Raw genomic sequence first — 22198 nt, 5'->3', positions numbered from 1 at the left:
CCCTACCACCCTGGTCAGTTATTCTCTTAGAGATGTTAAACAGGAAATGGAAATTTTCAGAATGTAAAAATTTAAGAACAAGTCTACACCTACTTTCACAGATCGTTGACTTACAATCTCTTAGATGCAGAAGAACAGACCTTTGCCTTGGTGAGCTCAAGAACACCTTTTAATTGCATTAGGAATACTTTTCATGTCAGCAACTCAGCAAGGAAAAAAGGCATAAAGCTCTACACTATATGACAGCTCATACTGGGATGTATCACTTTCATTAAAAGTGTTTGCACCCGTTATTCTATAATAGTATCACCTCTTCAGAGCTAGAGAGAGTTGGAAATACCTTGTCACACCGTACCTGCATTCATACTTCTACAACCTGATACTCATCCTCTGTTATCAGCCAGCCTTCTCTTCTCAAACACCCCCAGACCTCATCACAATTCTGAACTAATTAGCAAAATTGCAAGTCCCTAGTCAGGCTGGGAATTAGCCATTTTGAAGCAGCGACTCTTGTGTATTTATATATTGTTCCTAAAGTAATAAAATTATTCCAAGAAGAACTTCAGAGTAAACTCTAGTCTACCTCCCAAGCCCCCTGACCCTTAGATCCAAGGATAGATTTAATAGCATCAGGAACTGAGCTAGATTTAATAGCATCAGGAAATGTAAAAACAAACAAGCCTTCCTCTTCCACTCCTGTTTTCTTGCCTTCGTTTTCAGCCACGCTCTCAGACACGTGAGTTATCTGGTGTGCAGCTTTATCTCCTGCAAAGTGAGGGACAGAGCCAACTCTGGTCTGCATCACTCAGCAAAGCGGAGTGAGAAAAGGTGATAACAGCTACTTTTGTTTCAGTACTCCCATGAAACGAGTACAGAGGAACCCCACTAAACAGGGGCAAGCTGCCTGATCAGTTCATTCCCCATCTTGACTGTTCATTTTAAATTTTCTTTCTCTTTCTTTCTTTCTTTCTTCCTTCCTTCCTTTCTTTCTTCCTTCCTTCCTTTCCTTCCTTCCTTCCTCTCTCTCTCTTTCTTTCTTTCGAGTCATAAACCCCTCTGAGAATCTGATTCAACTGATAAGCATCCACTTAAAAACAATACTCATAAACACATACACAGAAAAAAATGTGCTATTATTTATCTCATTGCATTGGAAATTGATCTAAACATAGTTAACAAAACAGCATTGACAAGGAATTATGGCTTTCTCACACTTGTGAGAAGGTTGTACACTTTTTCAGGAATAAGAAACTGAAATAACATATTTGACATTGCATCAATGTCAATGTTTCATTTAGTAGCAATAAGAGGTAAAATTCTGATTCACAAAGTCTGATAGCAAATGGAGTCTGAGCTCCTGTAGCTCACAATATCTCACATGGGCCATGTGTCAAGAAATACCAAAATTCATATGACATCATTTCCTTTGTCCTCAAGTCAATGAGCTTATCTTTGTTAACTTCATATTATCAAGGCTATCTATGTCAGCAATTTGTTTCCATTCTAAAGTCATCTGGACAAAAAATGACCTTCATACGACATAAGCCATTTGCAGAGTGTCTGTAGATTTTTGTCTCTAGAAACTCTCCAGACTTTATCAGTCTCACCTCCAATATTAGAAAATCCAGATTTCTGTCTGACTCCAGCAACCTCATTCAGAATAGCAGCTCGACCAAAAAAACTCATCATTCTTCAGCAGTATCTCTAATAGTAAATTCAGCATTTTGATCAAAAGATTTGCCTCATTTATGTAACTAAGATATGAGCCGTTATAAAGCTAGTCCTGGAATGAACTTCTCACATCCAATTTGTTCTAAGAAGGGGTTTCTTTTCTCTTAAAAAAAAAAAGTTAAAAGGAGTAACCAAACCAAATATCTCCTAAATCTCTTCCCTGGATTGCCAACACACTTCTCTAGCAGGAAAGAACCTCATGGTGTGCTCTTATATCTTGACAAAGATTTACTGAAAAGGCAATGATTTGAGTTCTTGGCTCTGAGGAAGTTGAAGACTTTCACAGCAGTAGAAGGACCTCTTCGGGGATTGTTGGAAGGGCTGTTGACTCTAACACGGGCCCATGTAAAAAGCCTGACATGTGGAGCATCTTTCCTTAGTGAAGCAGCAGAGGCTGAGGAAGTGCCAACTTCTCGGGTCCTCCATCTGTGCAGAGAATACCAAGACTTCCCATCCAATTCAAGTTGTACTTGGCATTGAAATTGTGCACCATCTTAAAGATATCAATGGCCTAAATGGTTTCCAAGGTGGGCTCACCAAAAAGAAATATTTTTTGGTGTAATCAGTCTACTTTCAAGGGACAAAATCAGGAGCTGGCTGCCCTGAGAGACAAAAGATTTTCCCCAGGCACATGCTTGAGGAAGATGGTGCACAGTTTGTGGTCCCCTAAAGCACTTCCATGGCTTTCGGGGGTTCACAGACCATAGGATGAGACACTTGCACTACTCCTTCTCTTTCCAACAGCCCTTTTTCACTTTGGTATTGGGCCTAACAGGAGACATTTACTGCTTCCAGCACTCAAAGCAAAAAATAGCACCCAGAATGTTAGTGTCATATAGTGCCTCCTCAGACTGCACTGTAGACATTCAAGCTTGAAACCTTTCCAATCCAGTGTCTCCAGACTCCTCTTAAGTTAGTGGATAGCCTTCTTCTTTACGTTCAAATTGTATTTGTCATTCATACTCATTCAGCACATATTTATCAAGTACTTATTAGTGACCATGTGTTAAGCACGGTGCTATGTGTTGGATATACAGCAGTGCAAGAAAGAGACATCACCCTGTCTTCAAAAGCACATATTCTAGTGCAAAATACTTACCAAGAAAAACAACTGGGACTTAAAGGAGACATCACTTCTTAACCTGTTTTTCTTCCACAATACCGTCAAAGTACCAAAAACCATCATGGTTTGACATGAAACTCAAACCAATAAAATTGAGACTATTTTGGTATAGTTGTTTTGTTTGCAATTTAAAAATTCAGTGCTTATGTTAATTCAACAAGTATTTATGTGTGTGTGTGCGTGTGTTTTAAGTTCAGAATTGCAGACAACCTTTGTGCTTTAGTTGAGTTGGGGATTCACAGGAATATTTGGAGAAGGTTACAGTTTTCCAAGAGTCTTTTGTCTCACTGGTCTCTGTGCTCGCAGGTGTCTTCATGCAAATTCTAAGGTCTTAGCTATTAGCTTCTTCTTTCAGAAGTGGTGATCAAGGTAGCAGCAAGCTAAAGGCTTTCTCTGCACTAACCAGAGAATGATGTAGGCTACCTTAACACTGAACAGAAGTTGACCTCTTAGACTTAACTTTACTATCCAGTTCTTTGTTTTTCTTCTTGATATTGCAAAATCATCCCAATATTACCCACCATTTGGCATTAAGTGTCTAGTCATCCCCAAGTAATATGAAAAAGAAATTTTATCTAGAAGTGCTTAACTCATTAATGGGTGACCCCTAGACACAGTTGTGGGAATTAGTTTGAGACCTTCCTCATTTCTTTGGAAACATGAAAACAGAATCCTGAAGGAAAAAGATACGGAAGGAAAGGTAAGCTCTGATGAGGAAAGGTGACAACGTTCTGGAATATAGGGAATGTAGACTGAGCAGAGGGATCTTATGGAAGCAATGGATATCTGTGCTTCACTCTATGAAGGAAAGGAAGCAAAAGGAAACAGGCAATATAGAGCAGTAGAATGAAGTCAAACCTCAGATTCACAAGATATAACTTCTAGTTCCAATGCTAGGATTCAATTGTGGGTAAATCACTTCATTTCTGTGTTAGTCAGCTACTGATACAATAATGCTGTATAACAAATCACTCTAAAACTCAGTGACTTATAATAATCATCAGGTTAACTTGGGTTTGACTGATCTAGGCTGGTCTTGGCTGGGTGTGGTTAGGCTTAGCTCTAAGCTGCAAAGAGGCCCAAGTGTGATCCACATGTCTCTCATCCTCCTTAGACCAATGACTACCTGATGTCTGTACTTCTTATGGCAAAATGCAGGATTCTAAGAGAGAAAGAAAAACCACAGAAGCACATTTCAAGCCTCTGCTCATACCATGCCTGAAACATTCCATCAGCCAAAGAAAAGCATGTCGTCAAGCCCAAGGACATAAATTCTTCCGCTTACTGCAAAGCCATGACAAAGCTATTGATATGATATTGCTATAGGGAGGGGGGACATTGAGACCAGCAATACAATCTACCACAACTGCTCTAGACTTTAGTGTCTGCTGCTATATGATGAGGAAGCTGGCTTAGGTAAATGGTTCTCAAACACTGGTCCAGCTGCATCAGAGGCACTTGGGAAAACATTTGAAGTATTAGATCCTTAGAGTTGGGTATGGTCCTGAAAATCATATTTGCCCCCTACTAGGTGATTCCACTGCATAATCATGTGCTAGATGGTCTCTAAGACCATTTATAATTATTTTAAAGTTAATAACCAACTTAGCCTACCATAGAGTTTATGTAGGGCTTCCCTAGGTGCAAAGGTAGAATGGTAGATGACCTGCACAGGTGATGCTGCCTACCTGACAATGTAACTGATATAATCCATAAGCCCCCGATTCTTCCCTCCCTCAGTCTTTCCACTATATATAGATGCCTCCAGTAAATGAGGCAAACTGTGCTTCCCATTTTTAAAGATCAACACCTGCTCTCCCCCTCTCACCATGATGTCAGTCAGGTTTTCTTGCCCACGTCCCATCCTGAAAGCAGACTCCTTGGCTGCATCAGGATCCTTTCCCACATTCAGTGTTACATCTGGACAACAATGGGTACTGCAATGTTTTTTAGTCACTTGCCTACAAAGAGATTTGTCCATTAAGCTAGGCAATATTAAAGTTCTCATTTTATGAATTCTCCTACTTTTTAGTTAGAAGACAGGCTAAAGAGGAAGTGTCCAAATTGAGACGAGAGGTAAAAGAGAGCTTCTTTTCCTAGGTCTTAGATAAATGTAGAAATGAATTTCTCATCTAATTATTCATTCCTGTTTATATATTCTTTAATGATATGTTTCTATGGTTACCAGCGTTGTTAAATGCTGCCTGTGTTTCATTTTGCTTTGATGCTATTTGAGGTAGTATGCCAGTAAAAGAGGTTCACTTTTAAATGAAAGATGTAATTGAGGCATGTATTTGATCCAAGGTTGAGTGTTCCCGTGAAGGAGATAGTGACCGTGACATTATTTTCTGTTTGTATAGTTTTGCATAGTTTTTCTGTTGATGTTCTGTGAGTGTCCCAGGGACTAGGAAGGAAGAAAGGAAGTAAGGAAAGAAAGGAAGGAAGAAGACAGGGAGGGAGGGATGGAGGAAGGAGCCTCAACCATACACATATTAAACTCATGCCTACATATCAGTACTATATATTTGATGGCATTGATTTGACCAGACTGTCAAGTAGGTACGGTTGCTTTATACCTGCCCCATCCCCCCCTTCTCCCCACACTGTCCCTCCTCCTCAGTCCCACATGTACATGTGAAGAGGCAAAGCCTTCTTTGAAAAATGAGTCAAACACTCAAATACTTTACCTCAGTGTGAATTCTAGTCAAAGTGCCACCTTTTCGGAGGTGGTCTGCCTTTAAAACCCTAATTCTCACTGAGAAATAAACGGCTTTGTGTCCTGCTAAAACAAGTCAGGCATCCTGATCATACAAGAATGTGGAGACAGGGGCTTCCCTGGTGGCGCAGTGGTTGAGAGTCCGCCTGCCGATGCAGGGGACACGGGTTCGTGCCCCGGTCTGGGAAGATCCCACATGCCGCGGAGCGGCTGGGCCCGTGGGACACGGACGCTGAGCCTGCGCGTCCGGAGTCTGTGCTCCACAACGGGAGAGGTCACAACAGTGAGAGGCCCGCGAATGTGGAGTGGAGACAGAGCCTCGGAATGTGCCCTGCAGGGGGCAGCACACTTCACCTGTACATCAGCCCTATTTATCTGCAAGTTGGTAATTCAAGCTCCTTCGAAAAGAGTGACATCATACCAAGCAAGAAAATTAATCCTCAGCCACTCCCGAAGAAATATTTACTTAGTACTCTTCTTCAGAAATGTGTGTGTGTGTGTGTGTGTGTGTGTGTGTGTGTGTGCGTGTGTGTGTGTCTTTTTCATGGTGCTGGTTTGCTTTTACAGTAATATCCATAGGTGATTAAACAGAGTCAGCTTTTCCTTTTCTTTTTTTCCCTCCTAAAAAGTTTTTTGGGTTTCCGACAGTTCTTATGGGACAAAAAAAAAAGTAACCTCTAAATTTCTTTTCATTTTCCTTCATTTGAGAATGATGTGGGTTTCAGAAATCTAAGGCAATTTGGGCCTTCTTTTACCTGAACAAATTTAGGTATAACTATTTGATTCCCCGAAGTCCTGTGGCTATTCTGCTCAGTTGCCATGAGGTTATTTTATTTATTGATACATAGAGGCTGTGCCTTCCAGTTCAAATTTGTGAACATGTTGACTCCTTCTCTGTTTTCGTTTGCATCCGAAAATCAAAAATTGTTATGAGCAAAACCAAATTTAGAGGGGTTTGTGGTTATCTTTCATATTTCCCACAGATACTTATGGCTTATTGACTTACAAGCTTGCTGATAAATTGAGGTCACATTTTTTTAGCAGTTGGAGATGTGGAATAACTATTCCATGAAATTATTAAATTTTTTAAGCTGTGTTCACCCAGGTATAAGATAATCTGTGAAGCTCAAAGCTTTTAACGTTTTTATTTATATTCAGCCATCTTTTTGATGGTATTGCACACCAATTAAAAGTAAATTCTCCTCTTTTCTTGAAGTCATATGATTGTATTTTCCTCACTGATTTTTTTTCTAATAGATCTTTATTGGAGTATAATTGCTTCATAATACTGTGTTAGTTTCTGTGGTACAACAAAGTGAACCAGCTATATGTATACATATATCCCCATATCCCATCCCTCTTGAGCCTCCCTCCCACCCTCCCTATCCTACCCCTCTAGGTGGTCACAGAGCACCGAGCTGATCTCCCTGTGCTATGCAGCTGCTTCCCACTAGCTATCTATTTTACATTTGGTAGTGTATATATGTCAATGCTACTCTCACTTCACCCCAGCTTCCCCCTTCCCCACCGTGTCCTCAAGTCCATTCTCTATGTCTATGTCTTTATTCCTGCCCTGCCACTAGGTTCATCAGTACCTTTTTTTTTTTTTTTAGATTCCATATATATGTGTTAGCATTTGGTATATGTCTTTCTCTTTCTGACTTACTTCACTCTGTATGACAGACTCTAGGTCCATCCACCTCACTACAAATAACTCAGTTTCGTTTCTTTTTATGGCTGAGTAATATTCCATTGTATATATATGCCACATCTTCTTTATCCATTCATCTGTTGATGGACATTCAGGTTGCGTCCACATCCTGGCTATTGTAAATAGTGCTGCAATGAATATTGGGGTACATGTCTCTTTTTGAATTATGGTTTTCTCAGGGTATATGCCCAGTAGTGGGATCGCTGGGTCATATGGTAGTTCTATTTTTAGTTTTTTAAGGAACCTCCATACTGTTCTCCATAGTGATTGTATCAATTTACATTCCCACCAACAGTGCAGGAGGGTTCCTTTTTCTCCACACCCTTTCCAGCATTTATTGTTTCTAGATTTTTTGATAACGGCCATTCTGACCAGTGTGAGGTGATTCTCACTGAGGTTTTCTCATCTGTAACGTGAGATAATAATGCTTGTTTTCCAGTGTTGCCTTAACAAATAAACAGAATTTATTTACAGCACTTAGCCAATGTCCAGTGAACACACTATTAATAAATGAGTTTTCCAGATTTACCAATGAATTAAACAGAATCTACATAGGTAGAGTGCAAGAGCAGGTTGCTCTCTGGTGAGAGTCAGTTCATACAACCTATGTCTTGTCTTCATATTAAACATCCTAGGATTCTTTCAACTTCTTCTACAATATACATTTTTTTCAAGGGCAACCTTGACTTTTCCACTCAAAGTTGTCTTGCATAGCAGCCCGAGAGATAAAACAAATTCTTGGTAGAAAAAGCAGTACAAGCCTGGGAACCCAGTTCTTGTCCCAATCTTACTATGCTGTGGGTGCCAGCCATCCATACCCTAAGACCACCAGTCAAGAAATACAATCAAGGATTTCCCTGGTGGTCCAGTGGTAAAGAATCCACCTTCCAATGCAGGTCCCTGGTCAGGGAACTAGGTTCCCACATGCCACAGGGCAGCTAAGCCCGCGCGCCACAACTACTGACCTCGCGCGCCTCAATGAGAGAGCCCGCATGCTGAAAACTACAGAGCCCATGCACCCTGGAGCCTGCACGCCACAACTAGAGAAGAGACAACCCGCACGCCACAACTAGAGAGAACCCCGTGCGCCGCAAGGAAAGATCCCGCATGCCTCAACGAAGATCCTGCATGCAGCAGTTAACACCCGATGCAGTCAAAAAATAAAAATAAAAAATAAATAAGTAAAATATAAAAGAAAAAGAAATACAATCAGAAAACAACATACATACAGTTAGCAAAAGGAATACCTACTTTCAGATAACAAAGTATAGAGATGAAACGCGCAACAACCACAACAAAAAGGGTCCTAAACTGTGTTGGCATTTACCACTGAACACGAGCTAAAGCTTGTTAGTAATACCCAGTTGTGCTTATGAAATAATTACTGGTTATACAGCTATGTATTCCTGATACCTTTTGGTGATTCATTTTAAGTCATCAAGAATAAAAGCTCTGTGGCATCCTAAAGAGTCTGGAGGCTGCTGAAACCCATACTTGTAGCTCTGAGTTTCTATCAGCTAGTGTTTCTCCAATGTGCAAGCAGAAAATTATTCAGGGTCTTTAGAACAAGAACATATTTTATATTCTATTTCCAAATTATATGTGCTTTGCCATTAAATAAGTTAGACCAACCCAAGCACATTATTAACTTCCCACATCAAGAAGCCGTTCATTTAATTTTTGTAAATGTTTCTCTTTGAGAGAGGCATGCTAATTGATAGCATATCCTAAATCTTATGAGTGGCTGGTGGACAAAACAGTCTCATTATGGCCAGTAGGAGTGAAGGATCTATATTCTCTTTTGTGTTAGGATTGTTGTTGTGAAGAGGATCTTGACCTGGTTTAGTTTGATGTGGTCCATTTGTTTCTTTGTTAGCATTAGAGTCAAATTCTCCTTGTCTCTGAAGACAGGAATTAGACAGTCATGAAAAAAGAAAATGGAAACTAACACTTGATCTTATACTTCTAGGAAACAATCTAATTACAAAGACATGAAAATTCTCTCAGTGTAAGAGAAAGCATTGGTTCAAGAGACTTGTGTTCTTGTCTTGCTTCCATCTCTAATTTTGTGACCTCAAGTGGGTCACCAGAACTAACAAGCCTCAGTTTCCTTGATTATAAAGTTGAGTGATTTTAAAATAATATCTTAGGTCCCTTCTATCTCTTTAGTTCCATGCTGAAGGGGCATGGAAATAAAATCCTGCTACAAAATCTAAATTATTAAAAATTAATACAGGGTAAATTTTGGGCATTAAATGCTGAAGTTATTCAGCTAATGGAAGCATCATATATAATCAAAACCTTAGCCCTAACCCGACTGGCGAGTGAACAGTGGAGTACGTACACACACACACACATACACACACACACACACACACACACACACACACAATATGTGGTATATATATATGTTCTAAAATTCTGTAATACTCTATACACTGCAAAACTAAGATAAATTAAATACTTTAGAAATTAAAATGGTATATATTGTGACTTTTAAACAGGACAGGTTGCAAAGTAGAGAATTCAAAACAGCTATATAAAAATTTGCTTACCTTCGTACAAGTAACCTGTCCATAGAATATTTGGTAATGTTCATAAAATGCAAATAAAATTTTAAATACCTTGATTTACACTGCATGACAATATTTATAACTTTCATATCACTGGGCTAATAAACGCAATGGAAAAGCTGCCCAATATTCCTTTATATTAGAAAAATATGGAACTTACAGTCAAGGTTGTTTAATGAAAGAGCGCTCATAAACCCAAGGAAATATTTCAGCATTAAAATGTTGATTATCACGGCAGGGACAAACAATCAATCATTACATATTTTATTCCAACATATCACTATATTAATAAAATTATCATAACAGTGTCAATCCAGGCTATTTCATAAATGATACTATGAAGAGGTTTACAGGTAAGTCTCAAAGTAAGATACTCTGCTCCTTAGGAAAATCTGCTCTTTAGGTTAAATCTAAATTTCAAGAAAATTGAAATCTTTCTAATTAAATCCATATATATTCAAAGGGATTAAGTTTGAAAAATATTGCTCAAAAATTTTATTTTTCCATTTTCTAGAAAATTTTAGGTATCATTCAAATTTTCATCATTATTAATATAATAACAAAGAGCCATATTAACCACTAAGGGCTAAAGGTTCCCATTCAATCATTTATAGCTTTCAAGTATAGCACTGCTTCCTTTGAATCTAATAATGTCAATTCTGAAGATAAAACAACACAGTTATATTCGTCCACTAGGAATACTTACTTAGATGGACTTCAGGAGGATTAAAGGGTAGGATATATAAAAAAATTTATCACACTGCTAAATGAAACGTTATTTTATCTCAAAGTAGCTTTTCTTTCTTTACTTTTTTTTAATAACACATAAGGCTTAGTAGAAAAAACAATGGATTATGAGAGATTCCAATTTTCCTTTATTATTGTATATTAGAGTAGACTAATTACTACAACAAACAACTCCAAAATTTCAGTAATTTAAAACAATAAACGTTGATTTCTCACTCACAGTATAGTCCAATGTGGGTGTTCCTGGTTGGTTCTCCTCCAGTCAGCAACAGGAGAACCCATACTCCTTCCATCCTGCAGCTCAATCTTCCTCCACATCCTGGGAGTCTTCCTCTCTAGGCAGTTGATAAGGAAAGAAAATAGAAGAGGTTTCTATTCTAAGCAGGGTTTTATGGACTAAGCCTGGAAAGAGTAACATTCCTACCCACAAATTGGCCTTCACTCAGCCACATGGCCACACCTAGCTGCAAGGGAAACTGCCTAACCACGTGTACAGGATATATATGTGTGAGAGTGTGTGTGTGTGTGTGTGTGTGTGTGTGTATATATACATATACACACACATACACATATATATATTATAAAATTGTTCTAAAATTCTGTAGTACTCGCATATACTGCAAAACTAAATTAAATACTTCAGAATTTAAAATTATATTTATTATGACTGTTTTTAAACAGGAGGGTAAAGCCCAGGAGGTAAAAAGATAATTTTCCAAAGAGAAAGTGAAATATAATATTCGAGACCCTAATTCTAAATTCCATAAAATTAAAAAGCTGTTAATCCTTAGAAAAGTCACTTATGCCTCTCCAAGTCACTTAAGTCATCTGCAATTCAGTGAATTGAGCTGGAAAATTCCCAAGGTTGCTTCCAGATCTAATCTTGTAAGTAAAGCAATTTACTGCAATTATGGTCAACCCAGATACTGGGAGCATTAAAGGAATAATTTGATAATAATATATAATAATTTTATCACATTTTCTAATTAGTGATAACAGGGATTCTACTTACTGATTCACCATCATTGGACACATTGTTAAAAGTTACAATTTATCCAAATCCTCCAGCAAAAAGATAGGGGAAAAAATATCATGATCCTGTCATCCTGGAAATGTTTGAGGTTTATGGTTACTGCAAGATTTATCCTGAAAACTTTGGGTGCTCTTAAAAATTCACCAGGAAGAATCAAGCCCCTTGGTTTAGAAGGAGACAAATTTTGTTTCTTTTCTTTTTTGCTAGTCATCTTTTCCCTCTACTTTGCTTTTCCTTTACTCTTAATGGCCTGTCTCTCCCTGTCTTTCCTGGTTTACAATTATCCTAGGCAAGTTGATTTCTGAGGTAGCAAAGGGCTCTTTTTTGCTTAGCTGAAGTATAAGGAGAAATTACTATCTTACTGTTTGTAGAGGAAATGAGCTGCCCACAGACACTCTTGGTTTATGTAACTATAAGCTTTAACACTTGCTAACAGGAGGATAACAGAGAGTTAGTAGGACTTGCAAATGTAAACACCTAATTTCAAAGCTCATTTTTGTGTAGCAGCAAAGAAAGCATAATTAATAGCAATGTACACTTAACAACAGGACACCTGGACTGATTGTTTTCCCCATTCTCTGCACATGTGCAACATTTATTGACACCGGAGAAACTCACACATTGGGAAAGAATGACCCAGTTGCAGAAAATTTTTGTCAAGTTAAAAACTATCATTTGAAATCTGCCTTCATTTTCAGTGAAGCTTACTTTTTTACAAGCTGCAATTTCTCATCTGTTCTCTTTATTTTCAAAGATTTCCAAAAGAAAATCTTTGACTGATAGTAAAAAGTAAATTAAAACTTATATTTTAATATCTATCATTCTTACAAAATATCTCAGTTTTTAAAAATCTTTAAATTTAAAATCTTCAATTTGCACATATTAGACTGTTCATGCATCATTTAAAATCTACAAACAACAAATACTGGAGGGGGTGTGGAGGAAAGGGAACCCTCCTACACTGTTGGTGGAAACATAAATTGGTGGAAAACAGTATGGAGGTTCCTCAAAAAACGAAAAATAAAGTTGCCATATGATCCAGCAATCCCACTCCTGGGCATACATCCAGACAAAACTATAATTCAAAAAGACACATGCACCCCTATGTTCACAGCAGCACTATTCACAATAGCCAAGACATGGAAACAACCTAAATGTCCACCAACAGATGAATGGATAAAGAAGATGTGGTACATACATACAATGGAATACTACTCAGCCATAAAAAAGAATGAAATAATGCCATTTGCAGCAACATGGAGGGACCTAGAGATGATCATACTAAGTGAAGTAAGTCAGAAAGAGAAAGACAAATACCATATGATATCACTTATATGTGAAATCTAAAATATGACACAAATGAACTTATCTACAAAACAGAAACAAACTCACAGACATAGAGAACACACTAGTGGTTGCCAGGACGAGGGGGTTGTGGGGAGAGATGGACTGGGAGTTTGGAATTAGCAGGCACAAACTATTACACTTGATCTTAGCCAAAAGGCCGAGAAGCGATAGGCACAAACTATTATATATAGAATGGATAAACAGCAAGGTCCTACTGTACAGCACAGGGAACTATATTCAATATCCTGTGATAAACCACAGCGGAAAAGAGTATGAAAAAAAATGTGTGTATATATATACATATATATATATATGTATAACTGAATCACTTTGCTGTACAGCAGAAATTAACACAACATTGTAAATCAACTATACTTCAATAAAATACATTTTTTAAAAAATGGACATAGATTGCTCATGAAAGACAAGTCCAATTCTAAATTATCAAATTATTACCATCACAAAATGAAAACCTGATATTTTGGTGTCCAACCAAAAACAGTCAAAAATTCCCACTATTTTAAATAATAATAATTATAATATTTATAATTACAGTAATAATATTTTAAAGCTAAATTTTTTCTAGATTGCTTCACAAATGAGTCATTCAATAATGTACCAGAAATGTTATATATCTGTATATTTATATTTAAAATATAATTTAAAAGTTTAAATATGTATATTTAAAATCATATCACAACATTTCTTCTTGGGGCTCTAATAATTTCCTCTGAGAAAGTATCTCCGTTGAAAGTTCAATTCTTATCCTTGCATACACACTCTGCTCACTCACCCACTTCCTTACTCATCTTCAAGATGGAGGGCAGAAGCCACAAAAGAACCCCATTTCTACTGGCTCTGAGTGGGGAGCTCTAGAGGGAGGCCATGCTCTAGCACACACCCTCCTGAGTAGAGAGCCCTGTGAAAGCCTGAATGCCATGCCCTGAACATCAAGCCAAGAGCACAATGCCTTAAACAAGCAGATCAAGCTGCCACACACTTCAGCCACTTGCTAAAAAACAAAGACTAGTGTAGACTCTTGGGCACGAGTTTTCCTGTCCTGCTGTGTGATGGCTTAGCAAAGCTACCCTGCCAGCAGTTACTTAAGCTGCCAGCAGTTGAAAAAGAAATGGGATGGAGAGAGAGTTTTCTTCTGTCCTTGCCTTACTGGGATACTGTTAATACCTTTCTGGAAGCAAACTAGAGGATTAAATACCTTCACTAAATTTTTTGATCCAGAATTTAAAGCAAAATATCTTCAACAAGATATTCAGAGACACCACAAGGAAAGCTATTTGGATGTTAGGAAGTGTTATGGGCTGAATCACGTCCCCCCGCAAAATTCACATGCTGAAGTCCTAACCCCAGGCTGTAGATTGTGACTGTATTTGCACATAGGGTCTTTAAAGAGGTAATTAAGTTAAATTAGGTCTTTAAGTGGGATTTAATCCAATATGACTGGTGTTCTTATAAGAAGAGGAGATTAGAATACAGACACACCCAGAGGGAAACCCATGTGAAGACACAGAAGAAGGTACCTGGCCATCTACAAGCCAAGGAGAGAGGCCTAAGAAGAAATCAACCCTGCAGACACCTGGATCTCAGACTTCTAGGCTCTGGAACTAGGAGAAAATAAATTTCTGTTATTTAAGCCACCCAGTCTGTGAAACTTTGTTAGGACAGCCCTAGCAAACTCATACAGGAACTAACAGCTTACAAAAGGCAGTAAAGTCAGATCAAGACCTTAGATCTGAGGTCTAGAACAGCTCCCTTCTTCGGCACCTCACTCCACAGGAATCCAGGTACAGCTACTTACTTTTTTGGTCTGGACAGGCCATCCCAGGATTGGTTCCAGCAATAAACGTATTCTAGCATATTCCACGTTCCAGCAATGAACAATGAAGCAAGGACCAAGCTGGAGAAAACATTCTTCTACTCAATATAAAGGATGTTTACTTTCTTTTGGAGGACCAGAACCCGGTACCTAAACAGCTTGAGTTCTTAATCCACATCTCTGAATTCCAGACCTGCTGCCTGCATTGCCGCTGTTGGCCTTTCATAGTAGCATCCAGGCCTCAGCACCCAGACCTGCTGCACCCTCAGAATCCACTGCTACATAATCCATGGCTACTTCCATCTAAGTGCTGGCTCCGGGTTTGGCATCACAATCATATTCTTTCCCTTCTAGTTCCTCAGACCTGGAAAGGACAGCGTTGTGGACAATATAAGTTCTTTCCCTCAGCCATTCAGAAATTTGTCCCACACCAAATTTAAATTGTAAATTAAAACTGGAATGCCTTTGAGGACACATGCTTCTTTAGAGGTCCTTTGACCTGAATAGTTCAGCATTTGTATTGTTTTACTCCACTGTCTATTCAGAATCCTAATCATAGCCCATAAGAAAGAATGTGACTTTAATTGGACTTTGCTGGTGTGCTTGAGTGTGCACCAGTTATCTCTCTTTAAATCATAGCCATATGGTAAATTTTCTGTTTTGTTATGGTTCCCTTTCATTGGTGGGCATGCACTGGGCATTTCTTGGAAATGGCCAATTTTTATTAAAATGTTTCTAGAAGAAAATTTTTTTTTTAATTGTAAATTAAAAAATTGATCATAGGGGCCATTTGAAGTCACTGAGGAATGAAGCAAGCAATCAACAATTGAAATTCAGTTTCTCAGTTTCAAATCAACTCCTTATTGCTGTTAGTATTAGTCTAAAACTTGTTTACAATATACTCTACCAGTAATAATATAAATTGCTGTTTGTTAAATGATTTTTCTTTGTTGGAAACTTCAAATCTATTATTTTTCCTTATTGGTTGTTGACAACTTTTAGTTGTCAGGGAAAAAATCATTCCTATAACTAAATTTGGATTTTTGTAATATTCTTTTATGCTATTTTCAGAAAAATGATATAACTATAGACACTTCTACTTTTTATTCAATGTTCAAGCCTTGTTAGAAGGAAAAGTTGTAGGAAAGGAATAAATTCCTTTTAAAACTTCACATAACTTTCCTTTTGGTCTGTTTCAAATAGTAATAGACCTAGTTAAAGCAGGAAGTTCAGGGTGATGGCAGGCTTTATGAAGAATGGTATCTTGCATGAACAAAGAAAATTTAAAGAAATTCTTAAATAGCTGAATCCATCTCAGATGGCTCTTGTGATCTGGAGGGAAGGAAAGCTTTGCTAGGAGGAAGTTGAGAAAGTTTTCTTTTTTTTTTTTTTTCAATTCCAAAAGGCTTTGCCATGTATTGGAAGAAGAAAAATATACAGTTTGTCTAGTTTGTCATGTTATTTATAGACAATACTTAAATCTAGATATTTTAATTAATTTTTTAAAGTAAAATTGCTTATCAGTGTCTGTTCATAAGATAACTACATTAGACTTAAGAATTTGATTTTTGCAAAAAAAAAAAAAAGAATTTGATTTTTAAGATCAAGTTTAAAATGACAGCTCAGAAAACAGGATTTTTATTTTCATCTTAAAGCAAGCTCAGTTTAGAGGTGTCTGTTTACAAACTTTCTTCACTTAATTGGTTTTCTTAATATGAAATAGGATTCCCAGAACTAATTAAAAGTTCATTCTAATGAATATTCAAGACCAAAATATGTTATCTTTGCAGTACAGTATATAGATTTTTAAATCATCCATAAAGGTAATCATATTTTTTTATATTCTTAAAGTCATGTATTGTTATTGAGACCAAATGGGTCGTCTGCTTCCTCTCAGGCCATGATTGAAGAAGCCATCACCAGGGCGGACTCTTTCTCAGTTATGTACACACCATTTGCAACAAAAATCAGAGCTGATAAAATAGAAGAAGTAAAAGAGGTTTTCATCAAAACTCATCCTGCATATGTGGAATATATCTACACAGGTAAGATTCAATATCTTCAAAGTATCAGCTAACAACTTATTTCCTTAAAAAACAAATACAGGCATGTTTCTGCTTTTTGGTTGATTATTTCAGTTTTAGGGATTTTTTTTTTAATCTGATGAGCTGAAATGGAAAGTTATTTTAAGGTTTTAAGTAGAGCTAGCCCTACAGGTCTAGCATAATATTCCTTGTGCCATCATGTTTCTTTTTTTAAGACGAGAGGTAAAACCGAGAAACTCTAAGATAATAAAAAATGAAAGAATAACCTGTAGTAAAATGTCCCCTTTCCCCATATACTTCATCAGTAAACTAGGTGATTATAGTATCTTCCTGAATGTGGATTTTTTTTTTCTCCAATCCCTGCTATTTCTACTTTCCTTCCTCCAACTATCTCACACCTCAGACGTCCCTCTTTTTTTATGTTCTCGGGCCACTGGTGTCCAAGTGAGATCTGAATAGCCAGCCAAGTGTACACAGAGAACACAACACTATTGGTGTCCTTTTTTCCTCTTTTTGTCTTTGGAAGCCACTTGCTTTCATTCATTCATTCCAAATACTTTTTACTATCTACCATGTTCCAAGTGTTATTCTGAATTAAGACAAGAATTTTCTTGTACTAAATTGAGCCAATCTCCAATGGAGATGGAGATTTCCAGTTATCTAAGATACTAAGAGTTGTCAAAAGCTTTTGTTGTTTCTGTTTTACTGTCTTTAAATCACTGAGTCAAAACAATATTAAAGAGTATTTTGGGGCTTCCCTGGTGGAGCAGTGGTTGGGAGTCCGCCTGCCGATGCAGGGGACATGGGTTTCTGCCCCGGTCCGGGAGGATCCCACATGCCGTGGAGCGGCTGAGCCCGTGAGCCGTGGCCACTGAACCTGCACGTCCGGAGCCTGTGCTCTGCAACGGGAGAGGCCACAGCAGTGAGAGGCCCACATACCGCAAAAAAAAAAAAAAAAAAAAGAGAGTATTTTGTTATTTTCAAAATAAATAAATTAACAATCAGCAATGACTACCATATTAAGCAAAACCTCTAAATACACACATCTAGTATCACATCCTCCTGTTAAGGCCCCTGCATTCCTTTTGTCAGGCTTTTGGGGCCAAGTCACTGATTTATATGATTAATAATATACTCCACTAGTGATCACGTTTAAGGTACCAGGCACTCTACATTCATTATCTCTTGTTACTCCCATAACTTAAGAAGTGAGTAAGATGATTCTCATTTAGAAATGAGAAAACAGCTACCAGAGAAAACAGTTTTTCCAAAGATACACAGCAAATCAGAAAATCAGTGGCTGCAGGCCTTGGATCTGAACCCATATCCTCGCATTGCACCACACTATTTCCATCTGATAGAAGCCGAGGTGTGACGGAAGCATTAAATTTAGGTCCTATGGAATCCTTATTTCTTCCACAAGGCTTCAAGCTCTTCAGAAGAAATATATTTTAAAAATATAACTAGGGATGATTAAATAGTGAATCCCTAAGGAACAATGAAAATTTAAAGGCAGAGAAAGGGAAGAAAAGAAATCACATGCGTGCTATAATGAACACTGATGCTGATTTACTTAGTTCCAGCATTTTATAAGGAAGTAGATAAAAATGTTTCAGAACTCACAATTTTTGCTAATTGTTATAAATCATTTTGTTATGGATATCTTCAAGGGTTTTGCGGGGGGGGGCAAAGAGGGGAATCAATACCACACAAAAGTTATGTCAATCTAGTATCATGGAAAATTAATCCAATTCAGCTATTTCCATATCTACTCTCAGATCCACTGGTAATAAAGAGAGATTCATTGAAGAGACTACCAGTTTGCCAATTTCTCTACTGGTAGAATAAATTTAGTTATATTTAACCTACTTCCCAGAGAAGTCATGAAGATTAATTAAGACTTAGGAAGCACTGTTGCCACTGAGGGTTTAAAAACAACAATAACATTAATGAGCCAGATTCACATCTCATGTAACTCCATCAAACCTGTTATCAAGATGAATTATGATCTGTTGGCAAGATGATTCATGCTAAAGGATCTTATACTTTGGAAGAGAAGATAATTATAAGTTACTGATGATTGTTTCTATCATTATATAATTACTAATTGCTGGAGTGTGACAGTGCTATATGAGAACAGAGAGAAGACAGTTTCTGGAGGAGAAGGGGAGGTAGCGAAGGCAATCTCGAATTTTAAATTTCATTAGGAGTGGTGAGGTCCTTCGCTCTACAGAATGGGTACTTTGAACTAACAGGCTATTACACTGATGACATTATTTGCCTCTGTTGCAAATGATTAAAGGGTCACTCCAAAGCCATTGCTGGAACGACAGTGAAACCACTATTACGAACTATATGTGCAAGTCTTAGAGGCATCTCTTCTTTTCCCCCCAGGTAATTCCAAGGTGAGGAAGGGGGCGGGTCAAGTGTGATCTTTAGCTTCTGGATATTTCTCACAGGAGGTGCAGAGTGGTGATTTGGGCAGGCATCAGTAGCCAAAGGCAGCAGCTAGAAAGTGAGTTACACAAAGAGAGATAGGGCCTAGGAGGGTAGTGCCCTTGTTTTGTTGGCACGTCCCAAATACCAGGATACTCCTTTTATCTGCCTTCTATTTAAGAAGCTTCTGTGTTGCCAAAAATGTATTCAGTTATTTATTTCAACAAAGAGTCATGCAGCAGGCGTGACTGGACAATCACACAGCAAACGTGTGCAAACACGAGGCTTTTTTTTTTAACCTACACATATTCATCTTTGGTCTGTCCAGAGCCAAAAATATATTCTATCCCACCCCAAAGGACTCAATCCCACCCAATCATTTCTAAAATTTAGTCTGTCTTCAGTAACTATCTAATCAAATTCACCAGCTTTTTTCCCCTTTCCACGGGACTTTCTTCTCCTACTAGTCTGGTTTCAACTTTCTCAGAGCTCGAGCCTACCCAAGGGTCCAAAGAAGCCCATGGGCATGTGAGGAAAGAGTCCTCTTGGAAGTCTTGTGCAGGCTGGCACAGCTGCTGATTATATGGCTAGTGCAACTTGAGACAGCTCTGTTGGCTTGAGCAGGACTTGACGGGCTCATTTATGTGACACATTAGGTCACCCAAGGGCACTATATGAGTTTCCCATGCTACCTCCTGGTGTAAATGCTTCTTTACATGTACACTAACCACCCCTACCTCACAAGTTGGACCAGACTAGAACTACTTTCTAAGATTCCCTCTCCCTGCCAGAATGTGGAGTTCTAGATCTTACTCTAGAAATCCCTTCTACTCCACTGGAGACTGGAAGTCATTTTAGTCCTCTCTCCAACTTGCTATGTTATTCTGCCATTTCTCTTCTCCTTTTCTCCATGCTTCAGAATCCCAATATCCTCAGGACAAGAAGAGGATCTACAATGGAGATGGGTGGTGTATTCAGTTATTCATTTAGTCATCAAACATTTATTGAGCAGGCACTATACTAGGTAGTGCTAGAATACACCTGCTTCTAAGAAAGAATATGACTCTAGTAATTTATACTTCAGGGTGAAAATTGGACTATATTTTTCCTCTCTTCTAGAGAATACTTCACTTAAAACCTAAGCTCTAATTGTGGAATGGAAGGCTGAGTCTAATTAAAAGAATGATGGAGGAGAAAACAGATGAAGGAGCAGTTTGGGAATAGAAGTCCTTGCCACCGAAAGTGGCAAAGACTGGCTAGTTGTTTACCAAACTATTCTCTTTCCCCCCCGCCGCCACCCATGCATGTAACTAGAATACATTTCCAGCCTCCTTTACAGTTCAGTGAGGCTTGTGACTCAGTAACAGCCAATGTAATGTGGACAGAAATAAACTGGGAGTATGACACTCCCAGGCCTGGCCCATAAACCTCTACCATGCAGAACTCGCTTTCCCTAGCCACTGACTGAGTAAATAGGACTGCGGAACTAAAGAAGCTACAAGGCAAAAGAAGCTTGGATCCCCGAATGACCATGTGGAAGGCAACCCACTGAATACCCACACAAACGAAAACCAAAATTCTCTTGCTTTAGATCCCTCAGATTTGGAGGCTCTTTGTTAAATCAGGTAGCTTTACTCTAACTAATATACTGCCTTACATCCGTGAAGCAGGCGGCTTCCTACTCCATCTGCAGTGTACACAATAAAATTCATGTGAACTCAGGGGAGGATGGATAAACATTCCTCCATGTGCAGTCAAATTCATCCTCAGAAACACTCGGAGTTTGTGTACATTCCCTTCTACCTCCCGTTCACTCATCCTTCCTTGGACAACGACAGGTAAATGTTCTCATACATATGTGTTTGCACCCACTCACAGAAAAGGAACATTTGAGGAGAGACACAGATTCCCCACGGGAGACAGAACACAATTACGTAGTTTTCATTGCAGCTAGAGAAATTGAGGCCATAAATAAGAATTACAGAAATCATCTAAATAAACAATCAACAGATGAAGGTCAGAAAATCTGTACCTTGAAGATCTTGGATGAAAAGCCTACCTATCAAAGTTCTGCTGGATAAGTAGGTATTATCATTAAAACCTGGAGACCAATACATTTAGTTCTCCCAGCAGAGGCTGGCAGACAACCCTCCAACACAGAAACTCTGCCCAACTCCAGGTCACCTTCATCAAGCCTAGATAGTATTGAGTTCATTACTCCTTGGTCATGTGACAGTGCCATGAGCCCAGTAATAGCTGGCAGAGGTGATGGTGATGAGCAGGAAGAATATTCATGATAGAGATCCCCCAGGCAGTGTATTCTTTCTAGCTAGCCCCTAATTCAGAGTCATCCTTATCATGGATTTCCACATGAAAAATAGATGCAAAGGGAAAAAACTATAAAAATGAATTCATTTTGAAATGTATAGAGATCTAAGTATTTTTAACTTTTTTTTACTGAATGGACCAACTAAATTAGTGATTTATTATGAGAAAAACCCACCTCACCCTCAGTGGCAGGCACTAGGACTATACTGCCTTTATAACTTCTACAAGACTGATAAGGGAGGGTTAAAATTCAAATCTGCCTTGTAGGACAACCAGGCTTACATATCCTCAGGAACTCACTGTGCATTCTTTGCTATTTTGGGGATGTGGTAAGACCCACCAAAATCTTAAAGCCATATTATAATAGAGCTATACTGTATTATGTTTCACAGAGGAAAAAATTACTGAAGTTGTAGCAGTGTAGCTATCCATTTTTCTTATGTAAGGAAAAATCCAGTTTGATTCATGCAGAGTAGTCAGGGTATATAAAACAAATAATAATTCACCAGCCCCAGAATTACTCTGTTTTCATTTATAAAGATTTTGCTTGAGATTTTAATTCATATATTCCAAT

At 38.2% G+C, this 22198-nt stretch overlaps 1 protein-coding gene across 1 annotated transcript in view; it reads left to right on the top strand.

Moving 5' to 3' along the window:
- SPATA16 (spermatogenesis associated 16) overlaps nt 1-22198 on the top strand; it is a gene marked incomplete at its 3' end in the record, with an annotated part of 224098 nt that overhangs the window by 139982 nt on the left and 61918 nt on the right. Inside the window, exon 5 of the mRNA XM_079921401.1 lies at nt 16713-16860. Within this exon, the coding sequence (XP_079777527.1) occupies nt 16713-16860 (148 nt within the window). The remainder of the gene's footprint in view (nt 1-16712; nt 16861-22198) is intronic.

Source organism: Stenella coeruleoalba (genome assembly GCF_951394435.1).
Source record: "Stenella coeruleoalba genome assembly, chromosome: 5".
In the NCBI taxonomy this organism is placed as follows: domain Eukaryota; kingdom Metazoa; phylum Chordata; class Mammalia; order Artiodactyla; family Delphinidae; genus Stenella; species Stenella coeruleoalba.
This window is presented reverse-complemented; position numbering and strand designations above follow the sequence as displayed.